Source organism: Mesoplodon bidens, assembly GCF_964165515.1.
Source record: "Mesoplodon bidens genome assembly, chromosome: 14".
NCBI lineage: Eukaryota > Metazoa > Chordata > Mammalia > Artiodactyla > Ziphiidae > Mesoplodon > Mesoplodon bidens.
In genome coordinates this window covers 40,798,929-40,822,500 of record NC_138170.1, presented here as the reverse complement: position 1 = coordinate 40,822,500, position 23,572 = coordinate 40,798,929, and the positions used below count along the sequence as shown (strand labels likewise).

The 23,572-nt window shown below is 33.0% G+C and overlaps 2 protein-coding genes across 3 annotated transcripts in view; one reads left to right on the top strand and one right to left on the bottom strand.

Moving 5' to 3' along the window:
- The window catches only part of VRK2 (VRK serine/threonine kinase 2), a 97,668-nt gene extending 92,803 nt beyond the window's left edge, over positions 1-4,865 (top strand). For both annotated transcript variants that reach the window (XM_081254626.1, XM_081254625.1), the window contains exon 13: positions 4,494-4,865. In XM_081254626.1, coding sequence (XP_081110752.1) covers positions 4,494-4,838 — 345 coding nt within the window. In that variant the 3' untranslated portion in view covers positions 4,839-4,865. The remainder of the gene's footprint in view (positions 1-4,493) is intronic.
- Positions 4,815-23,572, bottom strand: part of FANCL (FA complementation group L) — a 78,817-nt gene continuing 60,059 nt past the window's right edge. The window contains exons 8-14 of the mRNA XM_081254628.1: positions 10,593-10,743; positions 8,288-8,371; positions 7,745-7,790; positions 7,586-7,667; positions 6,613-6,729; positions 5,241-5,312; positions 4,815-4,943 (exon numbers count right to left, since the gene is read on the bottom strand). Coding sequence (XP_081110754.1) covers positions 4,902-4,943; positions 5,241-5,312; positions 6,613-6,729; positions 7,586-7,667; positions 7,745-7,790; positions 8,288-8,371; positions 10,593-10,743 — 594 coding nt within the window. The 3' untranslated portion in view covers positions 4,815-4,901. The remainder of the gene's footprint in view (positions 4,944-5,240; positions 5,313-6,612; positions 6,730-7,585; positions 7,668-7,744; positions 7,791-8,287; positions 8,372-10,592; positions 10,744-23,572) is intronic.

Sequence of the window (23,572 nt, the reverse complement as noted above, 5' to 3'; positions counted from 1 at the left end):
TATACTAATATATACTAATATCCTAATATATACTGACTACTCAATATAGTAATGAGAGTGGGCATCCTTGTTCCTGATCTTAGGGGGAAAAGCATTCATTCTTTCACCATTAAGTATGATGTCAGCTGTAGGTTTTTCCTAAATGCCCTTTATCAGGCCGAGGAAATTTCGTTGTATTTATAGTTTGTTGAAGAATAAATTTTAGTCGTGAATGGGTATTAAGTTGTTTTGGGGGATGTGTTGAGATGATCATATGATTTTTCACCTTTACTAGTATAATGAATTGCATTGATTTTTGAATGTTAACATTTTATTTCTGGAATAAATTCCATTTAGTCGTGATGTTTTGTCATACTGAATTCAATTTGCTATTTTTCCATTACGGATTTTTATATTTACATTGATAAGAGATAGTGGTCAGTAAGTTTTCTTTTCTCTCAACTTCCTTGTATGGTTTTGTTTTCCAGTCATTATATGTTACATTAGAGGGAAGTGTCTATTTTCAGAAAATGTCTCAGTAAGATTTGCCTTTCATAAAAATGACAGTTTAGAAAGAAGACTATCTAGGTCTAGAGTTTTGTTGTAGTAAAATTTCAAATTATGAATTTACCCTCTATCACAGATAATAGTGATTATTAGATTTTCTTTTTCTTCTTGTGTCAGTTTTGGTAATTTGATCTTTCAAGGAATTTGTCCATTTCATTTAACTTGTCAAATTTTCAGCACTATGTAGTTCATGATATTCTCTTGTTATACTTTTAATGTCTTCTTTATCCATTCCTGATAATGGTAACTTTATTCATTTTGCTTTATAGTGACACTGTCTCCCCAGTCCTAAACCATGGAAAGCATTGGTCTTTTCTGCATCACTATAGTTTTGTCATTTTGAGCATGTCAGTATAAATCAGATTCTACACTATGTAACTTGTTGAGATTGGCTTTATTTCTTTTACCGTAACACCCGTGAGATCCATGCAAATTTTGCATCTATTGATATTTCATTCCTTTTTATTGCTAGGTAGTATTCTGAGGTATGGATGTAGTGTTGAAGAACATATGAGTTTCTTCCAGTTTTTTGCCTTTCACTATTTAGTATGATGTTAGCTGTAGATATTTGGTAGATGTTCTTTATCAAGTTGAAGTTCCCCTCCATTTCTAGTGTATTGAGAGTTATTATGAATGGGTGTTGAATATTGTCAAATGCTTTTTTATATCTATTAATATGATCATATGATTTTTCACCTTTATACTGTTACTATGGTGGATGACATTGATTGATGTGTGAATACTGAAACACTTTTACATCTCTTGAATCAACCCCACTTGGTCATGGCGTATTATTCTTTTCATTTGTCATTGGATTCAGTTTGTTAGTATTTTGTCGATGACTTTTACATCTCTAATGAAGACTGTTGGTCTGTAGTTTTCTTTTTATTTTATTGTCTTTTTCTGGTTTTGGAATCAGGTAATGCTTGCTTCATAAAATGAGTTGATACATCTTCTAATTTCTGGAAGGGACTGAATAGAATTAGTGTTTCTTTTTAAATGTTTTAGAGAATTCTCCAGTGAAACCGTCTGGGCCTAGAGATTTCTTTTCCTTTTTTAACTATGAATTCAAGTTCTTTACTAAGACTATTCAGATTATCTATTTCAAGAGTGGACAGACTTTCCTATAAAGAGCCAGACAGTAAATATTTAGGTTTTACAAGTCATATGGTCTCTCTTGTTCAACTATGCATTGTAGTGCAAAAGCATCATATACAAATAGGTAAACAAATGAGTATAGCTGAGTTCCAGCAGAACATTTATGGCACTGAAATTTGAATTCCATGTAATTTTCAAGTGTCACAAAGTATTTTTTCCAGCCACTTGAAAATGTAAAAACCATTCTTAGGTGGCAGGTTCTACAGAACAGGTGTTGAGCTGGATTTGGCCTGCAGACCACAGTTTACCACCCCCTAATCTATTTCATCTTGAGTTATTTTTGATAATTTGTGCTTTTCTAAGAATTGGTCTATTTCATCCAAGCTGTTATATTTTTATTTGTAGAACTGTTCATAGTATTCCTTTATTTAAATTCTCTAAATGGAATGAAGCCTATAGTAATATTTCTTTCCAAATATCAGTAATTTGTTTTCCCTCTTTTTTGGTCAGGTTTATCAATTTTATTGGTCACAGAGCCAGCTTTTGAGTTTTCTCTATTTTTGTTTTGTCAATTCCATTGATTTCTGCTTTTATTTGTATTTCCTTCGTTCTGCTATGTATTTCTCTTTTTCTAGTTGCTTGAGGTAGAAACAAGCCTCAGTTATTGAATTGAGACTTTTTTTTTTTTTTCGGTACGCGGGCCTCTCACTGTTGTGGCCTCTCCCGTTGCGGAGCACAGGCTCCGGACGCGCAGACTCAGCGGCCATGGCTCACGGGCCCAACCGCTCCGCGGCATGTGGGATCTTCCCAGACTGGGGCACGAACCCGTGTCCCCTGCATCGGCAGGCAGACTCTCAACCACTGCGCCACCTGGGAAGCCCGAGACTTCTTTTTTAATATAAGTATTTAGTATTAGAGATTTTCCTTCTAACAGTTAGCCATGTCCCATATATTTTGATACATTTTGATTTTCATTCAGTTCAATATATTTTTAAGTTTCTCTTGGGTCTCTGACCCATTCAGGAGTTTTTTAAAATTTTCAAATGTTTGAAGATTTTCCTGTTCTTTCTTTCCTTCAGCTTGATTTAGGTGTATTTTCCTTTTCTTTTTCTATTTCAGGTGGAAGATTAGGCTACTGATTTGAAACCTCTATTTTTTCTAATATAAGCATTGAATGCTATAATGACCTACTAAGTCCCATTTTAACTGCATCCCATAAATCCTTATATATTGTATTTTAATTTTGTACTTTCTCATGAGACTTCTTTTGATGTCTTGGTTATTAGAAATGTGTTGTCTAATTTCCAAATGTTTAAAGATTTTCTGTTACTGATTTCTAATTTATATTATTATCTGAGAACATGCTTTGTATAATTTTGTATTTGTTAAGGTTTATTTCATAACCCCCAGGATATGGTCTATCTTGGTGAATATTCCAATTGCGATCGAAAAGAACATGTACTCTTCTGTTTTGGGCGTTGTTTTGGGGTGGAGTGCCCTATAGATATCAGTTAGATCCCATTGGTTTGTGTGATCTAACCTTGCTGTTTTTGTCTAGTAGTTCTCTGTTGATTACTAAGACTGATGTTTTCTAGTAAGGAGGATGTGAGCTGCTGCCTCTTTGCTGTCCCTTGCTTAGTGCAAGGCAATGGTCATCAGTAGGGCTATGTACCAGTAAAACTTTACTCACAAACAGGCAGCTAGCCAATGAGCCACAGTTTTCCAACCCTGGCCAGACTGTCTCTCCCCATCAGAGCTCTCAGTAAACTGAAGACAGCTGGTGGTTAAATCCTTTGATGAGTGCCTTCCCATTTGACATCATTTGTTGTTGCTTAAAGAGAGATAAGGTATTTAGGTCACACAAGAGATGATTCTGTCTTGAAATTTTAGTAGTTTGACTTCTATTCTTACCTAGACGGGGATTAACTAGATCATCCACTTCTACATGTAACATATGTAAATGCAGCATAGGTTAGCTTGCCTGTGGCTCTCAGCCTTTAGAAATATGATTTGATGGTGTATTTCTTTTTCCTTGTGCAAGAACAATGCTTTATGGGCCTACTGGAGTAACCGTTAACTCATTTTGCCTTTAGTGAATTAAGCTGACAAAACTTTAGGAAAATTGCATTCATGTGACTTTGTTAGCTCTCACGCAGTAAAGAGTAGTTTATAGATTTCTTTTTAATGGAAAAGCTAAAGAGCCTTCAAGACATCTCTTTTGACACAGTGAAACTGTAATTTGTATAAACTGCTTGATTCCCTTTTGCTTAGGAGATTAGGGTGAGCATCTTTTCTTAGATAAGCTTCTGGACAAATAAAGATTTTTACCAGCTGTCTTCTCCAGGTCTGTTATGGGAAGATGTGAATCTCTGGTGCTCTGGCAGGAGGCTACAGGGGGCAGGCCACTGGCTAAGGCCAGTCTGTGGGTGCACAGCACCACCATCTTGCTCCAGTGCTTCTAGTATCTTTAATTATTACCGACCAAAAAGCCTTCTAATTATTACTGTCTTATCCCCCATAAGATTAAGCCTTTTTCTTTTTCTTGCCAAAAAACTCATTTTTTCATATTCTACCCTATTTTTAGATTATAAATTATTTAAGAAATAGCCTACTTCTTGGTTTAAAAGAACCAATCAATCAAATTAATTAACCAGATTTGGTCATTTGATGCTGGTAAGTACTTTATAAATGCTTTAAATCAAGAACCTAAAAATAACTTCTCAGGAAAAATAAAAAGTACACAAAAACTTGATCTTGTGTAACAAATTTTATTTAGTATTCTTATAGAGTACACAAAATAAACACTTGGATAACTCAAACTTAACAAACACATATGTATTTTCTCATAGGAAAGCACAAGGAGAAGACAAAAATACTGTGAGTCTCAAGAATTTCTGAATGGAGTAAAAAGTTCTCCACAAAAATCCAGCTGTATACAGTTCCCCAGTTCATTTTATGAACCGCATCAAGATTTTACCAGTCCAGATATGTTCAACAAGTCAAGCTCTCCATCTTGGTACAGGTACACTGCTTCAACTGGTATGGAGGTCACAGAATTAGACAGTTCTACAGGATTTTGGCTTACAATTTCCCAGTTTACTCTTAGTGAAGAGATAAAGGCAGATGTATATTATTATGGCTTCACCATTCTTCTTCTTTTGATATTAGTATGTCTTGCTTTATATTTTCTCTAAAGATACCAAATAAAATCCTTTTGATAATTCAAGTTTCCAGTTCTTCACAGAAATGTTGTCTTCTTATTTCAGGCTTTTTCTCCCAGACATTTTCAAGGTAAGTGGCTTATAAAAAGAGGAATGCTTTATATTAGAGATGGTGTAATGATAGAGTTTGGAAAATACTTTTTAAGGTTTAGATCACCTAGGAAATCTAGAAAAGGGGTTAACTTTTTTTTGATCAAAGGAGAACTCTGAAAATTAAAAGGTTAATAGGGACAATTTATCTTAGAAAAAATTTTAAGTACATTGACAGATGTTTCCAAAAATTTTATATAAGCTGATATACTATACAGTTATCTTCTAAAACATATTACTAAAAGCTAGACACATTTTATGAAATGTGATTAATAATTTGCTTACCTTACTACAATATGGACATTCACCAAATATGACGTTAAAACTCTGTCTACTAGTCGGTAGTCCTCTCAACCACTGAAGATTTTAAAAAGAGAAGAAAGGGAGCAGTGTCAACATGATTACATATTACAGGTACTCCAAATAAATTTTTCTTTTTGAGTGCATTATATTTTTATGCCAGATGATTTGCCTTCTTAATTTTCTTTTGTAAGAGGAACATCTCCTGAGCCAATACCAAACTACTAAAATGCTGAATAACAAGGGGAAACCAGTATGGATTTCAAGGTCTATACCACTGATTTATAAGCAAATTATAGGCCCCTTTAAGAATCTGATAAAAAGTATGCACCTTCTCTACCCCAAAACAGATGTATACAAAAATAACTCCATGGGGTTCACAGACCCTCCCTAAATCCATTAATCACAAATTAAGAACTCCTGCTATAAAAGATATCCTAGGCTCTTTAAAATTTAGGTCTTAATTCTGATCTTAATCACCAATAGTAGGGTTAATTCTCAATCCATTAATTACAAGCAGGAGGCAATCCATTTTTAAAAATTAAATGAATTTTCATTATTACAAAAGAAAGCACATGTTCCCTTAAGAGTATCTCTATAATTAGACCTAGTATTTTATGATTTTATATAAGGTAAATTGACATCTCTACCTAAATTCTCCACTGTTAAACTGCAGCTAGCACCAGCTGCTATCTCTAATCACAAAAATCAGGAGGTAATATTAAGGAAGTTTTTAAAAACCGAAAGCACTATACAACTGCAAGTCATTTTGTATATAGATGCACATACAGTTAGTCATATGTCCATTGTGCCCTAAGATGAATGCTCGAGAGCAAGTGACTGCAGACAGGAGGGAAAGCAGACTTCTCATGTATTATATATACAGTAAATAAAGTGTCATTGACTAAGAGTGTTGTGAGTTATTTAGATCATAAAATGCATTCTTCTCAATATCAAAAGTAGGATTATTACATTTATTCTACACTTAAATATAGCCTGAAAAAGTAATAGGTACAGTACTAGCTCCCTTTCACCTTATTGCCACCATTACTCCTACTTAACAGAGTTTGCATTGTGGTTACATGAGATATTTACGGAAAGATTCCAATATTCCATCAGTTTAATTTGTTATGCATCAATAAACAGTCCATGAGTATATTCTAGATACATTTTCCCACTTCTTGGATACTTTAGGACATTTATAAATTCATTAGTAACCACTGAAGAAATGAAATACACATTTGGAATTAACTTGAGATAATGGCAATAAAAGATCACTATTGACTAAACAGATTGTTTAGATTTCAAATATGCATATTTCCTATGCTGTTAGTCTTACTGATATTTTCATTTTTACCTCATATAAACATATTTGATGGAAAGGCTGTCCACACTGTGAATTATCACACACTTGATCAGGAATGGCACCATCAAGTTGATAGGCATAACAAATTCCACAATCCATAGAAAAATCCTTCAAAAGAAAAATATTGGGGGATGGGGTGGTGGGAAAAAAGAAATATTTATAAGAATACACAAGGTGAAATAAAAAAGTGAATAATATGGTATTAGATACTATTAAATTTTTATAAAATTTTTATAAAGGTAACTATATTGCTATGTTACAGAAAATACAGTCACATCACTATTGAACACCTTAGAAAATTTTTCATCCAATAAATAATATACATATACTAAAAAACAGATTCTACTTTTGGCTCACAAGATGTTTCAGGCTCAAGTAATATTCCCACTATGTACATCAGTATAATGCCACTGTAGTATGCAAAGACAGGAACTGACATTAGCTGGTGATTATACTAAACTTCAAAATTCTGCAACTAAAGGAAAAAGACAAAAACATCCCCACCACTTTAGTAGTCTACATTCTTAGCAGCTTTGTCAAAAATCAATTCTTTTAGTTTATTTTTGCAGTGTCATAGTGTCTATTCAATTTTGAAAAACTATGCTGCCAACCTTCACAAACACTTGTTTCAAGCTAATTAGAACTTTATTTCAGTCATCCATAAGCAGATAGTATAGAAAATCCAAACATCTCATTAGCTACATTAGACCTTTCCCCTATTTTTAATAATGAAGATGTCATTAATCACTTTACTGCTACAATGACCATGGAAAAAGTACACTTATAACCACCAATCAAAGGTTAACAAGTTCTTTGATGCAACTGCTGCTTGCAGTTCAGAAGTCCGTTATAATATTCTTCCAGTTCCTTCCCTTTCAGCCTCATTTTTCTCTGGTGCTTAAAAGAACATTTGACTTTCATTATGCAACACTATTTGGAATATCAAAGCACTGATAAGGCTTACAGATTTTTCCAGGATAGCACGAGCTGGAAAATCAATTTCTAAAACATCTTTCAAATTTTGTAACAGGCTATTTTCTGGATCCCTGAAAACATGAAAAAAAACTGTTATTAAATTTGTAAAATCATAGAAAAGTAACAATTATATTGCAAAGATACCTACCACAAATGTATGTTTCTGCTCAGCCTAATTCCCAGGGGTTTTACCACTTCAAATATTAAAAAAAAAAAAAAAAAGTTTAATAATTTAGGGTTTGCTGCTCTCATTTTGTAAAGTCACATTTGGGCACAGAATATGTCTCTTTTTATTGAGCTATAACTGATAACACTATTACAGATTTAGGTGTACAACATAGTCATTTGGTATGTGTATATACTGCAAAACGATTACAAGTTTAATTAACATCTATCATCATGCAATTACAGTTTTTTACTCTTGATGAAAACTTTTAAGATCTAATCTATTAGCAACTTTGAAATATACATAATATTTGTTAATTACAGGATTTGTTTCCTAAGTACATGATTAGAAAATCTAAATCATATATATTATATATTAAAAAAACATAAGTACAGTTCACAATGAGACATTTTCATTTAAGATGTTTACCATTAATATATTAATATGTTAGAATAATATTTAATTACAGTGGTAGACAAGTATTTTATAATTGTGTTAAAAACATTTAAACCTGAGATCTCGTACCATGGTCAGCTCCAAGAAAACAGCACTCAGGAAGCATAGTAGGATGCCTGGGGTCTACCTCTATATTTATCGAAGCATTATTCCCTAGAATAAAGGAATATTAAAGCTTTTAGAAGTAGAACAGATAATGAAACAAAAAATAAAGGAGTATTTGTCTGGGTACTTTTTTCATTGTATACCCAAAGAAAGATTAACTAATTGTATTATATATAGTTTTTTATAAAGGTAAATATACTACTAATTCATAATTTAACAAAAAGAAGTAATTTGAAAAGTTTGATCATGACTAAAGATTTGGGGATCCGAAGTTTCAAAAAACAGAGCCAATCCATAAGTTAATATAATTAATTTAGATTCGAATCCTGGTCAGAATTCCATTTAAGTTTGAATAAAAATTTTCTATGGAGTGATAAAAATCTTTAATATATAAAAATTACAAGTCACAAGTTTAAGAAATAATCTAAACGATATCATAATATTCTTGAAAAGTAATAGAACAAACATAAAAGACTAAAAATACAATAAATGGTAAAAATAAATGTTTAAGATTTGAGTTTTATAAAAACATTTTCTGAAATCTTTATCTCCCTGTGAAGCTTTCCTGGATAAGTTAACAAAGGGGTCAATTCATATTAAATTTTTGGAAACTGTTCATTTAATAACAAAAGCAACTAACAGTTTACAGAATCTAAAGAAAAGCTATTTCTACTTGGCACTAAATTCTTTTATAACTGTACTAGAGTATGTACAAATTTCAGAAATTTTATTGCTTTTTTTGAAGGTACATAGTGTGGTTGTTTAAGGTTAATTTCGATTTCATTTTTATGGTAAAAATGTCTTGATAAATTCTATATACTATAGCATAATCCTCTGGCTAAGGTTGGCAACAATATAAATACAATTATTACAGATCTAGCAAAAAGAGGTAATCAAGTAAAATAAAAAAGTAAGTCCAGGTAATTCAATAAGAAAAACAAAATTACAAAGTTAATTTATAATTTCATTGGTTAATGCATTTTTTACATGAACACATATTTCAGGTTAGCCTTTAGCAATGTCACCTAATGGCTCCAGAAAGTATTTTCACTTAACAACAATGGTTGTATTAACTAATCTTTTGATTAATTTGCTGAAAACCTGGTCCTAAAAGGGCAAATCAATGCCTGAAGAAAAAAAAAGGAGCTAAAAGGTAAATATAGGGAGAGTGAATAAATACCAGGTTGTTTATGCTGAACAATGAGAAATAAGAAGTATATTTAATCATAACCTAAGAGAAATAATTATTTTAATGGGGCCATTAAGATAATAAATTACTACACTTCTTTGAAGAAAATATTTTCATTTTAGTATCTACTTGTTCACAAATATACCATAACTTGGTTAACTATTCCAAATTAAATATTGTTAAGACTTTTTCAAACTTGATAAGTAACAGTACTGTCTGTAGAATTGCTGCGCAGTTATACTTTCCTCTTCTCATAGTAACGTGTCACTTTTCCCCCCAGATAAATCTATTATGCCTGGGTAGAAACTACTAATTCGGATATGATTCACATCAAAATATCAAAATATCCTTCATAACTATATAGTATTTACTGTGAACTCAAATATAGTTTAAAACATCTAAAATCTTGAGAGGTTGAGCTTTAAAATTGACTTCATGTATTGCTTGCTCATAATGAGAATACATAAAACAATCATCTCATAGTAAAGAGAATATGGTAATATTTCCAGGATGATATTTATGGTTATTCCACATCTTATTAATTTCATATATTTATAGTAAATTAAATACTTAAAATATATTCAATTATTATTTTGTAAGGCTCTCTTTTTACTCTTCATTGGCATGCACGGCCCACTTCAGGTTCTTTTACCCTCCTCTATATTCCTGTCAGAAAATACTCCCAAACTTGTTCATACTTGTCTAGTTTCACAAATGAAGACTTCATTACTTCTAACACAGTTTTTTTTCTAAGTAATGGAAGTTTTGAAAAATCTACTCCACAATTTCTGTGATAATTGAAAGCTAATTAAACACTATTTCTGAATGCTACTTCCATGGATTAGATCATCACCTTTTGTAATGAAACACCTCAGTACTTGCCCTTTCTACTTGAAATATTTACATTTAAATACATAGTAATAAAAGAAATCATAGTTCCTCTCCCAAAGTTTTAATAGTTGACTTCATACAAAAAGTCACCTAAGAGTCCAATGTCATCTTAGATTCATTTTCCTAAGAAATACAAAATACAATCAAACACCTTTAAAAAAAAACCTCCTTAATCCTCTTTTACTCTACCTAATACAATTCTGCGTGCTGTAGCACTCCTTGTAGGTTTTTCCGGCTCAAGTACCCAAGTCTTCTCATCAATTTCATCCAGAACATCCCAGAATGCCTTCAGTGATTCCAGTGCTGCCAAAAACTGACTATGAATGCTTATTAAGGAGCTCTGTGAAAAGACAGACGAAAGCTGAATAAGCTGTATGACACTATCAATAGTGGATTATCTTAGGATACAACTCAGTTTACATGTTTTTTTTTTTTTTTTTTTTTTTGCGGTATACGGGCCTCTCACTGTTGTGGCCTCTCCCGTTGCGGAGCCCAGGCTCCGGATGCGCAGGCTCAGCGGCCATGGCTCACGGGCCCAGCCGCTCCGCGGCATATGGGATCCTCCCGGACCGGGGCACGAACCCGTATCCCCTGCATCGGCAGGCGGACTCTCAACCACTGCGCCACCAGGGAGGCCCCAGTTTACATGTTTTAAGCTCTGTTTCATTTCAGCTAAAACTAGACTCTAGTAAACAAGTCAACTCTCCCTGCTTCATTATCTCTTCACCACTATTAGTATTAACAGAATTCTTTTTTGATTGTCACTGGACTGTGCCCTTATCAAGAAAAAATTGCTTTTTAAAAACCATATTTATTATGATGCATTTTGTACATATGTATGGAAAGGCATACCTTGTATTAATAATTACTGTTATTAATGTATACAATATATATTTAGCATAGTGTCTATACAATTTTAGTATGAAAATATTTTTATTTTCGCTCAGTTATCAAGTTAAATGCAGTGCTATTTGTAACTTGATTAAATTACTTTTACACACTGTTAATAAATAACTTTGCAGACTTAATTAGACAAAGAGTATGAAAAGGTTTTACACACTTTTAAAGAATTCAACAGAAATTACAAACAGGATTTCTTTTGATGTTAAATTTTTAGCCAATCTCTGAATTCAGTATTTCAGGCATTAATCCTTTATGGGAATTATATACATTTTCACTAAATGACAAGAACTAAAGCCATCACTGATTTTAAAAATCAATTCATAAAGTCAAGAGTTTCTTATAAAATAATGTGGTATGGTTAAAAGATACAACTATTTACTAAATATTTTATATAAAAAGCCATCAAAACTAAAACAGTTTTAAAAAGAATTAAGGATTTTATTTACTGTTTCAAATAAGCAAGACATATAAAAAAGTCACTGAAAAACTGTTGGCTCGTATCAGATGTATTCATCCAAAATAGTTACTGATACAAGCCAACAATTCAAGAATATGATACACCCTGAGTAAGATGAAAAGAAAGAACTCACTTCCTTAAACATGTATTTTGTACTTATGTACTTAAGGAAAACCCATTTCATCTCATCACTTCAGTCAGGGTATACACATAGATGGATTCATAGCTCAGATTCACCAAAGCAGTTTCAACTCTTCTATACACAGAAAAAAGTTAAGAGTAGGAACTAGAGCTTAATGTGTAAAAATAACCTTTTATTACAAGTATATTGAGGGTAGAATATTCTCTTCTAGTATACCATACTTATCCACAAGTTTAGATGCCAGAATCCAGAAATCAGAAACCTAAATACCCAAGTGTTTCTTTTTTGTTTAACTGAGCTGCACTTTATTTCCTCTTTCACTGAATGCACCACCATTCTTTACATACCCAAATAAGAAAGCAGCTTTGGTCCTTGTAGATTTCCTCTGATACCTAATAAATTCTGTAAGTTAACATAAGACTTAAGTCCATATTTAACATATTTCTTGATAACTCTATTAATCCTAGTATTATTATATATTATTAAAATAATCCCCTATTCTTATTTCCATATTCAGACTTGCCATCCTTGACTTAAACAACCTTCCGGCAGAGTACCCAATTTAAAATATAAACCTGAACAGATCAGTCCCTCTCTTAAAACCATTCAAACCAACATCCTAACTGGATTTTTTTCCCCTCTAGTCATATTCCCCTAAAGCCCATTATTTACATTGTGATTAAGCTGATTTTTGTATTCTACAAACCTGATACTATAATTTCCTGGTTTACAATAAACTGTTTTAAGTACAGTTCTTCTCAAAGTGATGTTTTGTCTTTGTGATACTACCACGTAATAAAAGCAACACAAGTTCCAAGAGCTGTTCAATAAATATTTAAGTAAATTGAACTATTTGACATAAGAAAATAATCACTGATGACCACCATTCTATTTGGTCACCATTATTTACAAGTACCTTGCAAATTATGTTTTATGTTATCGTTAGTGATTAAAACCACAGTTCTTTATTGTGGCTTAAAATTAATATTGTTTAATATGTATACATAGATATGTTTACATAAAGTAAATTGAAATGCTTTCTGTGGGTTTATTTACTACTACAAGCTTCAGTAACCATGTTCCCTATGATCATTCCCAAATCTTTTTAAGCCAGATGGAGAACTCCAAAACTACTCAGCCATTTCTATATAGATAACATCTATATGGCTGTCTAAGACGCACACCATAATTGGATGGTTCCAAACTGATCTCATCATCTTCCCAAAGAAAAATTCCCTTCCCGCTGTTTTTTTTATTAGTGAAAGGGGCTACTACTTGCCCTATTGCCCAAGCCAGGAATCTAAGCATAGATTTAAATAGATTACTAAAACAACCTTCTAACTGAATTTTCTTCCTTTAGACATAGCCCCCTATTGTAACTAAACTGACTTTTGTACCATGTAAGTCTAATACAGTAATTTCTTTGCTTACAATAAAAGTCACTAATCACTAGATGCAAACATAATAAACCAACTGGTGGACAGTATGTTGGCATTTTTAACAGCTTTACTGAGGTATAATTGGTATACGAAGAACTGCACATATTTAATGTGCAAGTTGATGAGTTTGGGCATATGCATATACCCATAATACCATCACCATAATCAAGGTAATAGATATAGCCAACACTTAACACGAGATCTCTAACATGAGATCCCTAAAAACACTTAACATGAGATCTACCCTCTCAACAAATTGTGAAGTGCACACTACAGCATTGTTAACTGTATTGTACAACAGATCTCTAGAACTTATTCATCTAGCACTCTGTACCCACTGAACACCAACTCCTCATTTCACCCACCCGCCAGCCACTGGCAACCACTACTGTACTCTCTGTATCTATGAGTTTGACTTAGATATTTCATATAAGTAGAATCATGGCAGTATTTGTCCTTTTGTGACTAGTTTATTTCACTTAGAATATCCTCCAGTTCATCCATATTGTTGCAAATGGCAAGATTTTCTTCTTTTTTAAAGCTGTCTTGTATATACTACATTTTCTTTGCCCATTCATCTGTTTATGACAGATAAACAGATGGACAGTTGGATTTTTTCATATCTTTGCTATTATGAGTAACACGACAATGAACATAGAGGTGCAGGTATCTCTTCAAGACTCTGATTTCAGTTCTTTTGGAATATACCCAGAAGTGGGATTGCTGCATCATATGGTTGTTAATATTTTTTACTTTTTTGAGGATGCTCCATACTGTTTTCCATAGTTGCTGCACCATTCTACTCTCTCACCAACAGTGTACAAGGGTTCCAATTCTTCCACATCCTTGCCAATACTTGCTATTTTGTGGGAGTGTTTGTTGGTTTGTTTTTGATAATAGCCAACCTAACAGATCAAAACTATGACATGATACCACGTTTTAGTTTTGATTTTTATTTCCCTGATAATTAATGATGTTCAGCATCTTTTTATATAGTGGTTGGCCATTTGTATGTCTTCTTTGGAGAAACGTATGTTCAAGTTCTTTGCCCATTTTTTAATCAGGTTATTTGTTTTTTTGCTGTTGAGTTGCAGGAGTTCCTTGTATATTTTGGATATTAACCCTTTATCAGACAGTTTGAAAATACTTTCTCTCATTTCATAGGCTGCTTCTTCATTCTGTTGATTGTTTCCTTTACTGTGCAGAAGCCTTTTAAAGGTATGATGTAGTTCCACTTGTCTATTTTTGCTTTGTTGCCTGTACTTTCAGTGTCATATTTAAGAGATCACTGTCAAAACCAATATCAAGAAGCTTTTCCCCTATGTTTTCATCTAGTAGTTTTACAGTTTCAGGTCTCATGTTCAAGTTTTTAATTAGTTTTGAGTTGATTTTTGTATACAGTATGAGGTAGGCATCTAATTTCATTTTTTTGCATATGGATATCCAATTTTCCCAACACTTTGTTGAAGAGACAACTCTTTAAAAATCAGTATAGTAGTGTCCCTCTCCTTTCGCTCTCTCCATCTATATCTATATTTTAAAATCTATAATTACCTATTTCATTGAAAATCCAAGGAAAAGTTAACCAAAAAAAGTCATAAAATGCTGTCACATGGTATCTTTCATTTGAAAGTAAGTACCCCCAAACACATTGTCCATTTCTTGTATGCTTGAATGTAAATAAAATCCTAAACATAGCTCTGCTTAAAATGCTAACTCTGTATTTTAAACAGAAAAGGTATGTTTTTTAAAAAGAAAATGACAGCAAAATAAAAACAAACAAAAAACCCATGAAACAGCCACCCTGAAACTAGAAGTCAGTTGATAATTACAGAAAAAGTGAATTTCAAATCCTAAAAGTCATCATCAGTCTCCCAAGGCAACAGAAATAAAAGCAAAAATAAACAAATGGGACCTAATCAAACTTACAAGCTTTTGTACAGCAAAGGAAACCATAAACAAAACAAAAAGACAACCTACAGAGTCAGAGAAAATATTTGCAAGTGATTTGACCAACAAGGACTTCATTTCCAAAATATACAAACAGCTCATATAACTCAATATCAAAAAATCAACAATGCAATCAAAAAATGAGCAGAAGACTTAAACAGACATTTCTCCAAAGAAGACATACAGATAGGCAACATGAAAAGATGTTCAACATCGCTAATTATTAGGGAAATGCAAATCAAAACTACAATGAGGTGAACCACCTCACACCAGTCAGAATGGCCATGATTAAAAAATTGACAAACAATAAATGCCAGAGAGGGTGAGAAGAAAAGGGGACCCTCCTACACTGCTGGTGGGAATGTAAGTTGGTGCAGCCACTATGGAACAGTATGGAGGTTCCTCATAAAACTAAAAATAGATTTGCCATATGATCCTGCAATCCCACTCCTGGGATTATATTATATATCTGGAGAAAACTATAATTCGAAAAGATACATGCACCCCAGTGTTCATTACAGCACGTTTTACAATAGTCAAGACACAGAAACCACCTTAATGTCCATTGACAGATGAATGGATAAAGATGTGGTATAAATATACAATGGAATACTACTCAGCCATAAAAAAGAATGAAATAATGCCATTTGCAGCAACATGGATGGACCTACAGATTATCATACCAAGTGAGGAATGTCAGAAAAAGAAAGACAAATACCAAATAATATCACTTATATGTGGGACCTAAAATATGACACAAATGAACTTATCTATGAAACAGACTCACAGACATAGAGAATAGACTTGTGGTTGCCAAGGGGGAAGCGGGGTGGGAGAGGGATGGATTGGGAGTTTGGGATTAGCAGATGCAAACTATTATGCATAGAATGGATAAACAACAAGGTCCTAGTATATAGCACAGGGAACTATATTCAATATCCTGTGATAAACCATAATGGAAAAGAATATGAAAAAGAATATATATCTGCTGTACTGCAGAAATTAACACAACATTGTAAATTAGCTATGCTTCAAAAAAATAAATTTTTTAAAAAGTCATAATCAAATTTTACACAGTATTTTTATGCTCCAAATAAAGAAAGTCTGAAAAGGTGAAAATTGAGACAGAAGCATTTCTCTTAGCAATTTTAATGAAGTGGACATTAAAACTATTGTATCAGTAAGCTCTCTGAAAAAAAATTTTTCTACAACTGCTTATTTTATCTGTTAAATCATTCACAAGCTCTTAATTTTCAATTGATTTCCCTACTGAAAATGGGGGGAAAAAGTCTAAATGTTAACAGTACAATTAAATATTCTATATACATCACCATAAATGCCAAGGAAGTACCCTGTGACCAAATTTGATACCAAAGTTCAGTAAGTATTTTGCAAGGAGAAAAGTTCTCAAATTTTTTTTTCAAAAATAAAAATTGCCAAGTCCTCATTTTTTAATATAAGCAGTCTCACATCACACCAAAACTACTGTGCAACTGTCTTAAGTTTTCTTTCTTTCTTTAGGGGGTGGGGGGGAGACAATATGCAATGTAAAATAACATGTGAATCAGATAAAAACTCTGATAAAAGGTGAGAAAGCTTAATATTAAGAGATAACAATAAAAATACAAAATGTTGGTAAGGATGTAAATCAACATGAACTCTCACATTCTGTGGGTGAGTATATAAAATGGCACAACCATTTTTGAAAAGATTTGGCAATTTCTTTAAAAACTAAATATATCCTTACTTGTAACTTAGCTGTCCATAAAAAGACTTATGTAAGAATGTTCATAGCAGTTTATTCATAAATGTCAAAAATTGGTATAAGTCCAGATGTCCATCAACAGGAGAAATGATAAACTCTAGTATATTCATGCAATGGAATACTACTCAGGTATAAAAAGAGCAAGCTACTATACTAATACATGTCACAACATGGAAATTTCAAAACTATGTTGAGTCAAAGAAGCCTACGTACAAAAAGAGTACATACTATATGCTTCTGTTGATATGAAGTCTGGAACAGGCATAGCTAAGGTATGGTTGGGAAAAAAACAATGGATATTTACTGGGAAGAGAGAGGAGACTGAATGATGGTCATGTTCTGCATCTTGAGTATGGGCTGCACCAGTATATTCATTTACTGAAACTTATGATACACTTAGGATTTATGCATTATTCCCCAATTTTACAGAGAACTGAACTCTAGTTAAAGGTATGCATACTGAAGTATTTGGGGGAAAGATCTGATACGTGCAAATTACTTTGAAAGCCCTCAAAAATCAGATGGATTTATGGACGGAACGAGGTACAAATGGAAATATAAGTGTTAAAGCAAGTACAGTGTTAACTATAGAATCTGGGTGGTGTATATATGAATATTCACCATAAACCTTTTCAATGTTTATGTTTGAAATTTTATAATATTGGGAGGAATTATATAACTTATATGAGTTATTTATTATAACTAAGAAAATTAATTAAAACTATATTTTCTGGATTAGGTTATAGACTAATTTTTTTCAAATATTTAACAACTGATCTCTTTACATAAATCTTTAAATCTATATATTTAAAACCATCTCTAAAACAAAACATAAATATGCCTTCTGAGAAAAGCGGCTCACTGTATGTGGCAAGTTATAATCTTTGAAATGTCTGTAACAGGTGTTCTTAACCAGAGAATCATAAGGTTGGGTTAAAAAAATGCATTTTATATTCTCTAAGTAAAATTTAGCATTTCACTCAACTATGGACATAGATAACAAACCACACAAACAGTATCACTACCTGTAACTTTCTCTACAATAAAAATCACACTGCAATCACTTAGGGAACTTAAACACTAATAGCTAGATTCCATTCTCAGCCATTCCTTTTTAATTGCTCTTGTTACAATGCAGCCTTAGCACTAGGAATTTCAAAAGTTCCCCAAATGATTCTAATGTGCAAAGTTGAGAACCACAGGTGGAACAATGAAGAACAGCCATCCCTGTTATAGTCTAAATGTTACCAGACATATTTCTAAAAGATTCAAGCTCATGAGGGAAAAGAGGGGCATCCTTCTGAACATTTACATGATAACTTTAATTTCACTCTTTTCTCACTGTTGACATTTAATATTTTATTTTTGCAACCAATTTTGGGATTTAGGGAAGCATACAATGAATTTGTAAAAATGGAACACAGTTTATAAAATTAGACTTATGGAGAAAAGTTTTAACTTTAACTTAAAATAGTCAATTTGTAGCCATATACAACAAACTATCTGGGTCAAGAATCAAAGAATCCATGTCCTCATTTATAGTATACCAAGTTATACAAAATTAAGTAATACTACAAAATGAATTATGTCTTAATACAATTCAATACAGCAAATGTGTATAATGTATAAGTGTTATGCTCTACAGTAAATACTGGTTGATATAAGATACAATAGAGTATGTTAGTTAAGATCATAGACTTGTAGTCAAATATTTAGTCTCATTCCTAGTTCCACTACTTAAAACTAGTTGCATCTTTCTCAGCAAATTACTTAATCTCACTTAGCTTCTGCAATATGGAAATACTGTTAATCCTTACAAGATTTGAGTGAGATGATGTATATAAAATGCCAAGTGCTCAGGATACAGTACATGCTTAAAATTGATAGCCACTATAATTAAAAGACATATGGTCCCTGACCTAGAGAAATTCTATCAAATCAAAAAATATTTGTACCCTATTAGACAAAGGATTAACACCCTTAATATAAAAAGTTATTGAAAATCAATTTAAAAAATACATATGTATTAAAGAAAATAGGGGATTAAAGACAGTTTCCCAGAGAAAAAATTCACATAATCACATAAAAAATACTCAACTTCATAAGTTTAGACATTATTTCTAATTGCAAAATTTCAGGTAAGAGAAAGAGAAGAGATGAGCAAAGCCTCAGAGTGAGAGGATGGTGAGAATAATGAGGTATACGGGATGGGGGGTCTGCTTTCCCAGAATAACTTTTCCTTTAATAACTGAGGTAGCTCAATTCCATGGTATGGCTTCTTTCTTACAGCACTCCCATTACTAGTCACTGCTTTATTACAGAACATCACTGAAGAGGTGAGCATTCTATAGGTCCTATGGGACCATGGTACATGCCCTTAATCCATTCCAGAATAATCAAGAGTGGTTTTGTTCTAATTCAGCACCAATGATTCTGTTCCAAGGCTTCACCTGTCCCTGGGTAATGTGGTTTTAAAAATAACCCACTTTATATAAAAATTCTTATTTTCTTCTTTGTACTTTTCCATACTTCCTACAATAACATTTATTATTTGTATAATCATAAAGGAGCATATGTAGAACTAGAAATAAATGGTCTGTCAGCTATCCTTGCATTTCATGAATGTGTATAGTGAAAAACATACTAAACTCAATTCACTGAAACTAATATTTCAACCATGTGTCAGGACTGTTAGGATCTCCAATACAAAGATAAAAGAACCCAGTACACAAAGAGGTCACCATTCTAATCTTGATGGGTAACAAAGTATCTGATATCAAGACATACCCAGCCTCTCAAAGACTTAATATTACATCTATAAATGTGAGTGTGTGGTAGATAACTTCTAAGGTGACTTCCAGCTCTAAAAGTCAAGAACTCTAAATATAACTTTGAAAATCCATGAAGTAGCTGATTCTGTCCACTTAAAAGTAGGTATACTTCCTTTCAAGATGCCAATTACTATAACATACTCCCATTTATTTCCAAATTGTGTTTATAAACATATTTTCTCATTCAAATTATATATAAATTATAAATAACTTATATGATTCACTGTAGAACAATCATTTCCTCTTTAATCAAAAGAACTTTTATACCAGAATCAAAATATTTGGGTTACACTTCATATCCCCATGTATTTAAGGGGAGAAGTCAAACATGCATTATACAACTACTATTTTTTTCTAAAATATAGGGACAAAATTTCAGTCTTCTAAAACTTCTGAGTTTGGGAATAGGTTTGAAACCACAAATTTCTAGCAGGAATAGAAAAGCAACTACACAGCTCAAATATGATGAAAATCCAAAAATTACACCCAGAACACTGCAACTGGTTAATTCATTAATCAAAGGAAAATGTCAACCTTTTTAGCACATATACATAATTAAAAGAAATAAAATAGAGGGAAAAAACTGTAGAAGGAAGACAAAAGAAATTATCAGCAAAACCAAAAAAATAAAAATTTTAAAACCCCAAAAGCAGGGACTTCCCTGGTGGCGCAGTGGTTAAGAATCCACCTGCCAATGCAGGAGATACGGGTTCAAGCCCTGGTCCGGGAAGATCCCACATGCCGCAGAGCAACTAAGCCCACGCGCCACAACGACTGAGCCTGTGCTCTAGAGCCCACGAGCCACAACTACTGAGCCTGTGTGCCACAACTACTGAAGCCCACACGCCTAGAGCCCATGATCTGCAACAAGAGAAGCCACTGCAATGAGAAGCCTGCGCACTGCAACAGAGAGTAGCTCCCACTTGCTGCAAGTAGAGAAAGCCCGCACGCAGCAACAAAGACCCAATGCAGCTAAAAATAAATAAAATAAATAAATTAAATAAAAACAAACACAGAAAAGGCTTAGTGTCCCCAAAGCAATAAACTATCCTACAGAGAAGAAAAGTATCCCAGTAACCAAGATAACAGTGTAGGAGCCTCTCACCGAAGCCTTGCTATGGGAAGGGAGAGGATGTGATGCTAAACCACCTCTTGTCCTTAAAGCGCCAAAAAAAATTTTTTAAAAGGAGAAATACTGAGAAAGTTAGAAAACATAAAACAAGGACAAAAGAGTATATTCTATATTCCACTCTACCTACTCCAAAGATTTTGCAGCATACCATGTTGAAGGCATAACAACCACAACATTCATTATTTTATCTATGTATCTTTCAGTCTATTTTTATGTGGGGTAGGGCAATCACTAAAAAAAAAAAAGGCACAGACTAACCACCAGACATTGGAAAACTGTATCTGTAACATTCCATGCACTGGGAGCACAAGAGCTAGGTTTAACAGGGAAGATATTCCCTGATATGGAGTCCAATCTTCCTGTGTGAAAAGCAAAGGTCAGAAGATTAAAAAGAATGTATTAATCTTGAGGGAAAAAAAACAGACATCTCGACATGATTTGAAAAGAGCAGGCATAAAGATATTAATAAGAGATCAATTTAATATTAGGTTCACCTAAGGCATTTAATGAAATTCTCTGCACTGAAATCAGGATACCTGGACTGTTCTGTATATAGACTTCTCGGTGAGAAGATCTGTATGTGAGATCTCTGTGTTGATGCACTGAAAATTTCTGAATAATCACAATGCTGAACAGTCTGTTTGGTATGATAGATTTGGCATTTAAACCTTTAGATCATGAACCATTAGAAAGTTCATCTGGTCAAATGTCACCAATCATGACCTTTCCAAAAAAATTAAAAGGCATATTCTATCTCCTGACTAGTTTTATATTACTGAAACACAGTCTATTTTGGAAATGCTTGCCAATTTTTATTGCTGGCAAGTGTGATGAATCAAGTACCCCAATATTTGACCAGAGGGAAGGTCAAGTTGGTTATTCTTGTTTATATTTAATAAATAAATAAACCATCAGAAAACTAGGTTATATCAGTATTCTATAAAAATCTTGAAGGGTATCACATTTTCTCATAATACATAGCCAATAAATAGAGAAGGAGATGAAAATGTTCTTATTAACTCCATGGCTAAAGGATATATATTTAGTGAAAGAAATCAGTGCTCTGGTTTCCATTGTCACCATCCACTGATGAATTGCTTATATGCTTAAGTCTAAACTCTTTTCAAAACATGCTAGTCCTGATTACTTAAATGTTAATAATTTTTTTTTATATTCGACAAAGAAACTGGGTAACAAGTACAAGCTATGAAGTTAGTGGCTGTGACCCATTATTATATAGAAGTTGCATAAAATTTTTCAAATGGTGGTGACAAGCCAAAGGAAGCTGATAGTAACTGTAAAGAAAGTTCTGTAGGGGTAAGGACATCATTTGAGAGAAGACTAGTACACTCTTTGAATTATAAATAGAGTTTTAAAAAGGCCTGTCAAGTTATATTGCTTAGAAGGTCACCTATAGCTGCAAAGGTTTTGTTCAGTCTTGAAAAACAAATCAAACAAGCAGAAGGCAACCATCAGGATTTTTTTAAGGAAGGTAAATTTCTGCACCATAAGTATAACTGGTATATTTGGACCCTTGTCCTACATCATCTTTATTTGTAGCTATAACATTAAGTGATATATGCAATGATAATTTGAGCTTGGGATCTCCCCCAAAAAGCAAAGCCTGAGGCCAGGGCTTGTGTACAGATAGATTATTGGAAGTAATCTCAGGGATTGAGAGGGAGTAGGGACTGGAAACAGTATAAGCGAGGAGAGAAAGCTAAAATAAGGGTGTACTTTCAAGATGGTTACTGTGGTCAATGGCAGCTCTGTGAGAAGTTCTAGAGAAAGCTCCTCAGAACTGCCACCCAAGAAACAGAATTCAGGAGCATTTATTCACTGTCTTCTATTCCTGACTGGTCGAGTTGCCCTAAGGAGGGTTATGAATTCTCTCACATTTCCATCTGCATACATATGTATGCCTAATGGCTCCCATAAACATCACTGGTCCCAGCATTAGAAGAGCTGTGGGGCAAAGAGAGAAGCGGTAGAGCTTAGGTGAGGTGTTTTGTCAAGATACACAATCATGAAACAAACTGAAGCAATATGGCTGAGTAAAAAGTGAGTGCAAAGGAAGTGAAGTATGGAGCAAGAATTATCTGATTCCTAGCCATTTGCCAAAAAGGGAAGTGACATATGGTCAATTCTCCAAGAGTTAAATAAACCTATTTTGAAAAAACTTTCCTCATGAAATTAATTTATATAAAGCTTTAATAGTAATAAAAGGGATATATTTGAAATACCCAAAATATATATCTATATAAAATATTCTGCCTATTTTGTGTTGTTGCCTTATTATTGAGCTTTCAGAGCTCTTTATATATATTCTAAGCACAAGTCCATTATCAGATACATAATTTGCAAATACTTTCTCCTAGTCTTTTCACTCTTTTAACAGTATTTTTTCAAGAGCAAAAAGTTTTAATTTTGATTAAGTCCAATTTCTCAACTTGTTCTTATAAGGATCTTGTTTTCTGTATTGTGTTAAGAAAGCTTTGCCTATCCCAAAGCTTTTCCTTGTTTTTTCCAGAAGTTTCATTGTTTTAGGTT